Source organism: Salmo salar, chromosome ssa15 (assembly GCF_905237065.1).
Source record: "Salmo salar chromosome ssa15, Ssal_v3.1, whole genome shotgun sequence".
In the NCBI taxonomy this organism is placed as follows: Eukaryota; Metazoa; Chordata; class Actinopteri; order Salmoniformes; family Salmonidae; genus Salmo; species Salmo salar.
In genome coordinates, this window is record NC_059456.1 from 39,222,781 (window position 1) to 39,235,306 (window position 12,526).

Genomic DNA, 12,526 nt, shown 5'->3' on the forward strand with positions numbered 1-12,526 from the left:
ACCCATGTACAGCGTAGCATTTATAAACATTCTATTAATCCAGTAAAAGGCCTTGCGACTTTGACCATACCCGAGGTGTCTGATGCTCAGAGGTATTATTGTAGAATGGTAAGGAAGTAAACATGATTATTGGTTGGGAGAGGGAGACGGGGGATGTACAGGGAGCGCCATGCAGAGGCTGGTGTCCTCTCAGAACCAGCTGAACAGTGGAGCGTACATTGGGTTGGCTCTCTGGAGGGACATGAAAGATGCTTCAGACCTGGAATAGAAATCAAAGACTCCTGTCTGTAGCATCACCACGCCTACCCCCATGGCTACACAGTACGAACACCTACTTACTAAATCCATCAGTGGATGAAGAAATCCACCTCTTGTTTATAGCCAGGCAGGGTCACAGTGAGTGGCATGTCTCCAGCATTTAGACAGACAGCCTGGAGGAGACATACACGCAGATGTAGAGAGTCAGGAGGGTGTCCTGAGGTGGTCTTTGATGGGAAAAGTTAATCAGGTTTTGCATATTTCACCAAGACAAAATAACATGGTAGTTAGTTATTCCCTCTGACCACATTGTCTACCACCATCATCTATGAAACAGAGAGAATTACAACAATAGGCGGTATAGATTTTAGCATCTTTTATCAGAGTAGTTTTTTGGCAATTTAAATCTTATAGGAGAATGAAGCAACCAAAAATAAAACAATTCCAAAATGAAAGTCCAATAAGCCCCAGAAATGAATATTGGAAAGCAACAGATACAATGTAAGAGATATAAACTTTATAGATCTCATGGAGGAAAGACACAATGCACTGAGTTAACTTCGGTATAAGACACACTGCCACAGAAAAGATCTGAAACCAAACTAGAGTACACATTGCAGGCGTTTGTGACCTCACTTCCCGGTCTGCTCTGTCAGAGGAAGGAAGTGACAATGACAATCAGTCTGGAGTTGAAGCGTGTGAAAAGTTGCAATATTCCTCTTTTGACAACATTGACGACAACATCGACACAGTCCAACTCACCGACACGGAGAGAGCTGAACCAACCAGAGTTCTGAATCATCTTCAATAGCCAAGACCATCACCTCTGGAGAACGGTCCTGGTGTTGCATATTTCATAATAAATTACTCTGTAGAGATTTCACGTATCGTTCGGACAATCTGACTGACTGAACAGGCTGGTTACAAAAAGGCAGTTCTTTTCACTTGCATCTGGGAGGGAGATTTGTCCCAAACCCACACCACTCAAGTCTCTTCTCTGTGTGTGTGTGTGTGTGTGTGTGTGTGTGTGTGTGTGTGTGTGTGTGTGTGTGTGTGTGTGTGTGTGTGTGTGTGTGTGTGTGTGTGTGTGTGTGTGTGTGTGTGTGTGTGTGTGTGTGTGTGTGTGGGGGTTCACAGCCTCTCAATGTCCCTATACTTCTTCCTCAGGATGGAGACCTGGTCCTTGAACAGCACAGGGTCCAGTCTCATCTGGGAGTGCAGCAGAGGCATGAACCCAAACCAGCCGCTGAATGAGTTCATACAGGTCTGTCTCTGGGAAAAGTGGTCCGGGTCGGCCCACCGGGACGTCTTAGAACCCTATGTACAGACAGAGGAAATATGTCAGTTCAGCAAGGCCAGCCACAAGACTCACTGACTGCTTCAGTGTAAAAGCAGAAACATATATTGGGAGGAGGATGGTACATTAGAGCTGTGTTGCCTGAAGCAAACAATTCCCCCTCCAAAGATGGCCTGGAAATAATAGGTTGCTGCATGGAATTTATCCCAGGGCATTAAGAAAACAGCTCATATCTACTCTATTCATACACACAAAACAAACTACATCTAAGAAAGGTTTTATTTTTCTGCCTTTTAACTCCCATTCAACTGATAAAGTGTTGGCCAAAATTTCCATAATCTCCAACAAATTTTCCCATGTTTCCAACAAACTTCCCCACTTTCCTGTGTGATCTTGTGCAGGGCAACAAATCTTACAGCCCTGACTGCAGTGGAAAAATAATCCTGGAAAGGGAAAAGGCCTGAAGATACTAGGTATGGAAAGAGATGGGAGTAAATTCAGCCCTGGTACGCTGCTGCCTACACAATTAAGACGATCATATGGCCGATAGTGCCGAGTCATCGTGCTGCCTGAAGCTGGGCCATCAATCAGACCTGCCGTGGGCCGGCCCCGGCCCAGCCCACACACACACACCGAAACGGGGAATCACAGAGGGAGACTGTCAGCATGCTGCAACCTCCTCCCTCCTCCTCCTCCACCTCTCTCTGGATGCTCCTGAGTGAACCGATCTGCAATCTTGCAGTCCCTCCCCTCTCATGGCTGCAATTATAGGCCCATTTCAGACAACTTGAGATTGGGCCCTGTCCCAAGCACTGGATACTGGATATGAGCTTGTGGCTTCCATTGAAAGTGGCTGTTGGTGAATGATATATGCTGGGCAAACATGGTTTGACGGACGGTTTGACGGACGGCACCACACACACACATACAGTTACCAAAGAAACATACTGTACCTGCTGCATCATGGTTTCCTTGTACTGCTTCTTCTGGGTGACTTTAATAGGTGGGAGCTTAGTGACAGCAGAAACCAGGAAGTTCATGAGGATGTCCTCACAGTTGGCCATCTGGTCCACCATGGTGAGAAGGCTGGTTGGCAAGTAGTGAGTGTACAGGTAGTGATAATACCTAGGAACATAGAGAGGAAGAGAGATGGATCCATGAATAAGAAAAAAATGTCATGACAGGCTTTATGGAAACAGAAAATGTGTCGGTAAACTTTCCAAATGTCGACAAAACTACATACGTTAGACAAGGTGGGATCTTTTTGTGTTGGTAAAATAAACGATGCAAGAAATGTCGGTGGAACCGCTTTTATGCGCAAATATCTATATAATAACCATCATATTGAAGTGAACTTGGAGTCATGCGATAACATGCAGAAAGCATGCAGTTTATTAGGCTACAGATTAAATAAGTTATGATGAACTTCACAAGGTTATGAGCTTGATGCTCCTTTCAATAAATATAGATGGTTGTTACGCCCTGACCTTAGAGAGCCGTTTTATTTTTCTATTTGGTTAGGTCAGGGTGTGATGTGTGTGGGCATTCTATGTTGTTTATTTCTTTGTTTTTGGCCGAGTATATGGTTCCTAATCAGAGGCAGCTGTCTATCGTTGTCTCTGATTGGGAATCATACTTAGGCAGCCCTTTTCCCACCTGTGATTGTGCGATCTTGTTTTTGTGTAGCTGCCTGTGAGCAGCCCAGAACGTCACGTTTCGTTTTTTCTCCTGTTTTGTTGTTTGGTGAGTTTCATCTTCATTAAAAGATGTGAAATTCCATGCACGCTGCGTCTTGGTTTATTTATGATCGGGAGTTTGAAGATAGTGAACGTGTCACGTCCTGGCCAGTATAAGGGTTAATTGTTATTGTAGTTTGGTCAGGACGTGGCAGAGGTTATTTGGTTTATGTGGTTCGGGGTGGTGTTTTTTCTAAAAGGGCATTTGATTTAAGTATTCCGGGGTTTTTGGGCACTGTTCCTTGTTTACGTATTTCTATGTTGATCTAGTTGGTTGTATGTCTATGTTTGGTTAATTGGGGTGGACTTCCAATTGAAGGCAGCTGTGTGGTGTTGCCTTTGATTGGAAGTCCTATATTAGTTGGGTGTGTTTGTCTGTGTAATTGTGGGAGATTGTTTCGTGTTTAGTGTGTGTAAGCATAACAGGACTGTCAGTATATCGTGAGTTCGTTTTTGTTATTTTGTATATTCATTTTGAGTTTATTAAATGTTCAAAATGAACTATATCAACTCTGCTGCATATTGGTCATCTTTTTCCGACGATGATTTCGCTATATCGTCTGACGACGAAGAAATCCCTGACAGAACGTGACAATGGTTTTTTTCTGGTGACATGATCATCGATGCTTGACTGCCGTTTGACCAATAAAAATAATCGAGCTCTTTTGTCCATAATAACCTCTTCATGTAGGCTATACCCGCATTGTATCTGCCAGCTGTTGTCTCGAGAGGATGTGCCAATACCAGAGTGGGCATACTCGCTATATAACGCAAATCATTTTGTGAGCAAACCATCAGTAGAGTTGAAAATGGAAACCCATTTTCTTTTTTTATTGAATTTTAAAAACATACAATCTACCTACAGTGAAGCCGCTCAACATTACATTACATTCAGTCATCCAGCAGACACTCCCTGTCACGGATCTCTCCGGAACTTTCATTACGCACACCTGTCCCCTATTCCCACTGATTAGTATTTGTATATATGCGTCCTTTGGTTTCCATGGTGCTGTCGATTATTGTTCCGATGTTGCGTGTGAGTACCTGTGCTGTGTGTTTTGGGCTTTTGTGCCCTTGTGGATTGCGCAGATGATTAGGGGTCTTGTCCCGTGTGTTAATCATTGTGCACATGTGTATTTATTCGAGGTACTCCTCATTCTTTTGTTTGGGTTTCAACCCTGTGTTTTGTGTATGTGTTTGTTAGGTCTTCGTTCCGTGCCCTTACACGGCACGCTGTAATTTGGGGCGTAATAAAAAAAACTATTACGCATTCCTGCACCAGTCTCCCAAATTCACAGCGCCAAAGACCCCCCAGCTGGCCCTCAACCATCCAAGACCCCCCCCCATCCCATCCCCCCCTAAGCCACGGTCCCCCTTCAACCCAACCCCCACCCACCTAACGCGCCAACAACCAACAAAAAGAACAAAATAGAAAAAAGAGAAAAACAAAAGAAAACAGAAAACAACAATGCAAAAAAAAAGACCTGAAGGACAACAATAATCTAATCAGCAAGGCCAACTGAATACGATTGAGTGCATGTGTGGTACTATTTACATGTGTGTATGTGTCCGTGTGTATGTATGTGTACGTGCGTACAAGTGCTTGCATGGCATGAGCCTCTGGCAAACAGGCATTTGATGTAACATCGTTCCTTTTTAGTGTCAGTTAAACTTCTTTTTTGTTTTGTTTATTTTTACTTGATTTTTTACTTTTATCTTTGACCGTCATTCTATCTCCCCGCCCAAAAAGTGCACTCCCACTTGTCTCCAGTTCCACATCTTAACCCTCATCTTCCCTCAGCCCATCCCACCTATCTCTGCTGGCCACTCCCTTCGGATTTCTACCAGCCATATATCTTTCAACTATGCTGTGATGTTTGATAAACAATTAGAATCTATCTAATTGAATATAAACCACAGCTTGCGAGTTGAAGATAAATACTTTTACTAAGAGTATTAGTATATTAGTAATTGACTGACCAGGTCTTTCCAAATCTCCCAACAATGCTATTTCTATTGTCAATTTTATATTAATGTTCTGCTTTTTCAGCCATTCCTGAAACTGAGAACAGAAACAGGCTTCCTGAGGGCAATACCAGAACAAATGGTCTATTGATTCTGTATCCTCTCAAAAAAATCTGCAGAGCTGCGATGGTTGGATGCCCCAAATATTCAACACTTTGTTGGCGGCAAGAATTCTGTACAATAATTTTAGCTGAAAAGCAAGAAGTCTTGAATCTTGTGTCATTTTATACTGTATATGAACTCATACACCCTTTTTACTTGTATTTTTTATTTGGTATTTGGGAATCTAAATCTCGCACAGCATTTTATCCACAACAAATCAATTTAATGGAAACATCTTTTGTGGGAAAATGCGCATATTGTTTTTATGCGGATTTTAGAATATTCGCATGAAAATCTGTCGTCAATTGGATGGAAACCTAGCTATAGACATACTGCATAGTATACTATTAATGCACAATATTGCAAATGGAAACAGCAGTGCCTAAAAGGAAATCAAATCTCCTTAATTCTATTTTCAGTGCCATTTCCTGAATTTTCACCATTTCTCTGGATAGTGCCGTTGTCGTTTTCTATTCACTGAGACACAGAATATGGGTGGTAATCTGTCTGGTGGATCCATCTGGCAGAATGAGGGGAGTTAACCCCCCCCCAGCCAGCCCTCATAAGACCCACCCTCCACAGTGACCTGACAACACCCAATTTCTCAGAGTAAGTTACTTATCCTCGCACTTTCTTGCGACCCTGATTGTGTCATGTCTCATTTCCCATATGTTTATTAAGTTGGGGGCCCTGGCTGTATGGCTGACATAGGATAAACTGCATCACTTCTTGTCTGTGGTGACACATGGGCTTCAGTTAAGTTAGGGGGTCACTCTGTTTAGATCCAGAGGCTTCAGACTCATGCCTCATCTCCCACAAGAAGACGACTTCCTGTTTTATTTTTTTCCCCTCTCCTACTCCTACTCCAGAGCCCCACTGGGCTCTTGGCCTCTGCGGCATCAGTGCCTTGCCCAACTGCCGAGCCGAGCGGTACATCACTGTCAGCCTAGTGAAGGTGAGGTGTCGCAGCCAAGGTCTGCCGTCAGCACCGTTTGTCTGTCTCATCCATGCAGGAAAGATGAGAAGAAGGCCCTTTGAGACACACCGTGAGCCCAGGCCGGACCTCTCCCTCTCTGCGAAGCTATTGATCTATGTGATGTTATTATCAGTGATCTTGTCAACGTCGTCCTTTTTCTGATCTGAATATTATATTCAGCTTTGTTCATGTTGATACTTTTGGATATGAAAAGTAGCAATCTAATTAATGACACTGATTTGTTAATTGCGCTGATCTGATAGAATTATTCTACACTTTCTACTGGTGAACATCTGGTAGAAACACTTGTCACTTGATTATTAGCACAATGCCTCAGTAGACAGCCCGTTGAGAGCCTTGAGTCCTGAATAATAGAGGCATTTTGAAACCACATAATAGAACAATGAAAAATGACTAGGAGAGCTGTTTATCTGCAACTGCCCGGAAAGACATGACTTCAAATCTCTCATGAGAGGAAAAGACTTCCCAATTCAATTTACTGCATGGCTTAATACTTTGTTTTCATTTTGATGATGCATTGCATTTCACAATCAAATCTTTCACGGAAAAAGTAAGGAAAAAACATAATACTTTATTTCCTTTTCTATTAAAGCTTATATACAACAAATGTCAGCGGTGTGAGGAAGTCAGATGAGTTTTCTAAATGGCACTTACTGTACTGAAGGAAGTAGACTACTCCTAGATAAAACATAATATGTCAACCAGTATTGCAGTCTGTCTGTGGCAACTTGTCTGCTGGTACAGAACAATACAAACCTGATCACACCCATCCGTGATAAGAGTAAGTGACAAGTGCAGGAGAAAGAGCTCACAGAGTTGCAGCTATACAGTGGGAGGATGTTAACAGGCCCCAATATGTCTTAGGGCTTTTTATAGTCACCTCGCATGTGCTCAAAGTAAATTATGTCTTACCGCTTGGACAGTTTTCTCCCTGCCATCTGCATCCCCTCCTTGAGCTAATATCATGGCCCCTACACCCCTCATAGAGAGCAGGCAGGGGAAGTGACTGTACCTGTGATAGAATGCAGCCCCTGTGAGCACCATGGAGTACTCATTAGTCCACTTGGAGGTGTAGCCCCATCTTGATTTGCTGCCATCCCAGTAATGGCTGCGTGCTGGGTAGCCCACAATTCTGTCTGGGAAACTGTGCCAGACAATGAAGGCAAAGTCAACCTGCGGCTCAGAGGAAAGGAAAACATCTTAGAAAATCCCTTATAGACAGATTTACTTATGCATTATATGAGCAATATCAACTGCAGTACAATGTAGCAAAAGAGTAGATTGAATTCCAACATTGTTCTTCTCAGGTACCCAGCAGTCACTCAGGTCAAGAGAATGTGAAGAACAACACATAGTATAATACACATGCTGACTCTACCTTGCTGTTGGCACAGTGGGAGATTCATTTCCAAAATGCTACAGAGAGCAGAGCCTAAAAAATGGATAGTCCCTTAAAACAACCAAACATCTCTCAGCTTCTGTCATGATGTGTGCGCATAATTATGAAGGAATGAGACTACAAATCTGAGGAAAAGGTTGGAAACATCTCTCTTAATGTAGCCTTTGATTAATCGCTGTGTTAGCCATTACCTCAGCACAGGATTTATTATATCATGCAAATAATTTGCCTTCAGGAATTACGCTCCTATAATGCCCTGATTGTGCCTCGCATCATTTGTGACAGACTGTGATTTGGCCCATTCATAATGTGTCTTAGTTAATTATGGATTGGAAATAGGGAGGAAGAAAAATGACAGGCGCAGAGGGAGAATGCTACCGTATGCATGCAGAAAGCCTTTCCAAGGGCAACATACATTGATCCCATGTAATACATAAGATGGTTTCTGAATATGGGTTCTGAGGAGTCTACAAACAGATCCATCACAAATCTCTAATGGCATATCATTTACCTGTGCCATTTGATGTGATATGTTATTAAATGAGATAATAGTATAGTCGTATAGGAAAGACAGACTCAGCATTTGGTTTCTAGCGTATACAGTAGTATGACTTCTCTGATAAGAAGTGAAAGTAAAGTCAATTTCAGACATTGTTAAATGACCAAGATCATGTCCTTGTGTATGTTCCATGCAGTCATATCTACCCTTGATATGATATTCCACTGGATCCCTGGAGAACATTTGACAAGCTGACTGTTTCACGGTTATATGTGCCCTGCTTTCTCATGGGCAGCCAGACAGTGTCATGATAGGAACATTCATATTCCACACCGCATTCTCTCTTAAAGCTTAATCATGTGATTAATGAGTTGAAACAATGCAATTATGAATTACGTCCAGTCACTGTTCCATGTAGTTATTGTAATATGAAAAGTCCCATTAAAAGTGCTATACTTGCTCACATTTCAGTTCATTTCAATTAAAATGCTTTCAATGTTTAAAGGGCAATTATTGAGACAGATTATTAAGCAGATGAGGGATTTGCTGTGACTGGTTCCTGGAATTTCCGTCAGAAGCTCTTCCTTTTTTCCCCCTGAAATATCCTCATAAAACTTTTGTAACATTAGTTCTTTAATCTTGTACCACTATAAAATGTAAGTGGATCCTCTTGCAAGGCAGAGGTGAAATTGATTTGCTGCAATTAATAAAATATAAAATAGATGAATAATACATTGCAGGCCTCTTACACACAGAGACTCAGAATACACTAAGGATTGGGTCTTTACTCACTGACATCTTCAGATTTGGATAGCTGTAGTCTGAAAGGTGAATATTGGCTATAAACCTGCAAGAAACATCTTAATTAAAGCCTTGTTGTGGCTCTAACTTAATGCTAGCTTTTCCTACTAGCAATGACTTTGCTGATAACTACTTTATTGAGAGAAAATGTACTTGCTACGACTGTGATTTGTGGTTGTCTCACCCAGTTATCTTAAGATGAATGCACACATTTGAAGTCGCTCTGCTAAGAGCTAAATGACTCAAATGTAAATGTCAAAATGTTAACGGAGGTAATGGATGGGGTGAATTAGACCAGCCTACTCTGTCTGTCTGTCTGTCTGTCTGTCTGTCTGTCTGTCTGTCTGTCTGTCTGTCTGTCTGTCTGTCTGTCTGTCTGTCTGTCTGTCTGTCTGTCTGTCTGTCTGTCTGTCTGTCTGTCTGTCTGTCTGTCTGTCTGTCTGTCTGTCCACCATGTGTCAAAAAGGTATGAGGCAAATACATGTGGAACAATCATTACACTGACATGTTGGTCAGTTTTGAAGTTTCCCAAAGCAGAATCTTTTCTTACTTTGATTTACAGCAGAAATGTTATTGATTCACACCGAAGCAATATAACATGTGCTTAGAATAGAGAGCAGCAGACGCAGAAAACAACTATAGTGACTCAACCACCAAGGCTCTAATTTGATGCCGAAAACAATGGATTTCCTAATGAGCATAATTTAACAAGTTTAATATTTGGAACAAGATAAACCACTCCAAATACAACTTGTACATTGTGTCAGACACAAACAACGTCAACATTTCCAAGGGCTCAGCCAAAATAATTCTCCACACGTTTGAAACTTTTGATTAAAAAAGAGCGAACATAATCTTCACACAGAGGTAACTGCTGCTTTGGTTCATTTAGTGATCATTTTTTTTAGAACTGCCAGCAAAATGAGCCACTAGTGCTTTCCCTTTTCCAAGACATGAAGCTTAATCAAACTGTGACTTCATGGTTTGACAGTCTAATGATCTTTGCAGAGACTAGCATGCCGGAGAGGTAGTAGGTTTCACAAACCTTCTGATTGCTTGAAACAACTTGGGCATTCATTAGTTTCTCATTCCAGGACAGATGGTGAATACATGTTTTTTGAATTGGCACCATGGTCACTGAATTTGCATTTCACAGCATGGGAAGATCCTTTCGCTAACTACATCCAGATAACGAAAACATCGGGAGGAAAAGGCCCTCATTCCAGATATTTGGCAGAGTTTCCAGTCAGTGACGCAATAACAAGACTTAACAGAAATCTTAAATACTTTTTTTTCCTTTAGAGGGGCAATCAATCCGTCCCGACCACGAGAAGTGAATTAGTTATTACGCTATGCTTGACAAATTAACTCCAATGGGGTTTCCCCCCCAAGTGTCTCTTATGGACAAAGGGTGTTGAAATTACCTCATCAATATAATCCTGCAATGTAACATACACAGGGGAAGAGACACTTGGAGACAGGTACCAGACCATTTCACTGATACTGTTTAATGGAGAAACAGGGGTGCAAGACGTCCCTGTGGTTCAACAGGCTGAGAGATGTACTAGTTAGAGAGGATAGATTTCTCTCTACTGTGAATGATTAGTGTGAAGTGTGGGCATCCACCTGGACCACACACTTGATCTACTAATATAACCTGTCACCTTGCTTCACCTCCCTCTGTCTTGACTGATTTCTTCTACAGTAGCTCATGATACCAGTGACTTTCTCTGTAGAGTGCGGCCTGGGCCTCAGTGCCAGTTTAAACGTTAGACCAGAGCAGTTATTTTGAAATACCCAACTTTGAGTTGCTCCATTAGGCCATTCTCTAACGGAGTAACATTAATGGGAACGAGCAATTAAAAAGAGCTTTAGCGCTTTGCTGATTCTGCAATGTGCAAATATTATACAGGGACTAATTGAATATCAGAAATTAGAATTAACAGGACCAAAATGCAGGCACAGAAACAGAGCATAGTATTACAACAAGGGCAGCAACATGGCACTCTGCATAACAACAGACTACAAACAAAACATGGAGTTGCTTTGAAGATGAAAGAAGTCAGTTGGTGTACATCTCCACACCCCTGGGAGATGGAATACTTTCAAGAAACTGTCTGGAAGTTCTGTCACTTCTTCACTTGCTGCTAAATCTCACCAGTTGGTGCCGTTGTGGATGTCAATGTCAGATAAAAGAGAAAGGAAATGCTGTAGCTGATCATACAATGTTAATTGTTGGCTTATTTTCACACACAGACTTGGGACTCTGTTCAACCTGGCCAGCTCTCCGTTTAAACCTGCCTGGTTGTTTTTCCCATGATCAAATTAAATCAGAGAATGGTTTTGGGTACTATAAAATTCTGCTTCTAATACCAGGTAGACTCGCCTAACAGGTATTTTCAAGTTCTCACAATAAAGTGTGGAGGGGCAAGACACTACATAAACATTACTAGATGAGGGTTGATTGATTCTGGTCTTTGAACGTTAAAGCCCCAGGTAGAATAGGGAGACAGAGAGGGAATAATAAGTAATCCTCCTACCTCATTAGTCGACAAGACGGAGTCCTCGTCCAGACTGAGGACAGCATCTGTGAGGATGATTTCATGGGGGAAAAAGCGACTGCTCATTGTCTGTTAGAGAGAGAGAGAGAGAGAGAGAGAGAGAGAGAGAGAGAGAGAGAGAGAGAGAGAGAGAGAGAGAGAGAGAGAGAGAGACAGAGTAGGTGAGAGAGAGAGAGTAGGTGAGAGAGAGAGAGTAGGAGAGAGAGAGTGAGAGAGCGAGTAGGAGAGAGAGAGAGAGAGTAGGTGAGAGAGAGAGAGAGTAGGAGAGAGAGAGAGAGTAGGAGAGAGAGAGAGTGAGAGAGCGAGTAGGAGAGAGAGAGAGAGAGAGAGAGTAGGAGAGAGAGACAGTAGGAGAGAGAGAGAGCGAGAGAGAGAGTAGGAGAGAGAGAGAGATAGAGAAGAAAGGAGATGTGGTCAATCGCTGCCATCGCTCAATCAACAATCCATCGGCTCTGGTGTCAACACCTCTGACTGTGTATGGGGACCTATTCAATCACAAGTTGAAGTATTTCAGGTACCTTTAAATGGGCTCGTCCAGAAATAACAAGAGAGGAGTCACCATTTCATGTTGGATGAAAAGATGGACAAATGATTTAATCACTTCATCCTGACGCACCCAGAGAGTGACCTTAATCTACTTCGTTTGAAATGTAATCGCATTTCTTTAGCCCTTCCTAACAATCCATAGAAGGCCAAGCTTTGTTATTTTAGGCCTGAAATTCCACTCTCCTGTAGGCTACTTCTGGGAAGCTCCTATTATTGAAGGACTTTTCATTTTAAGGAGAAAATATTGCTCTGATTATTTGGAGTATATGGGTGAAGGCCAATTAGAGATAAAAAAACAAACACCA

At 42.1% G+C, this 12,526-nt stretch overlaps 1 protein-coding gene across 1 annotated transcript in view; it reads right to left on the reverse strand.

The window, feature by feature from the left end:
* Positions 1 to 625: 625 nt before the first annotated feature.
* Positions 626 to 12,526, reverse strand: part of LOC106571404 (exostosin-1) — a 303,773-nt gene continuing 291,872 nt past the window's right edge. The window contains exons 9-12 of the mRNA XM_014144454.2: positions 11,655 to 11,744; positions 7,428 to 7,588; positions 2,509 to 2,680; positions 626 to 1,575 (exon numbers count right to left, since the gene is read on the reverse strand). Coding sequence (XP_013999929.1) covers positions 1,390 to 1,575; positions 2,509 to 2,680; positions 7,428 to 7,588; positions 11,655 to 11,744 — 609 coding nt within the window. The 3' untranslated portion in view covers positions 626 to 1,389. The remainder of the gene's footprint in view (positions 1,576 to 2,508; positions 2,681 to 7,427; positions 7,589 to 11,654; positions 11,745 to 12,526) is intronic.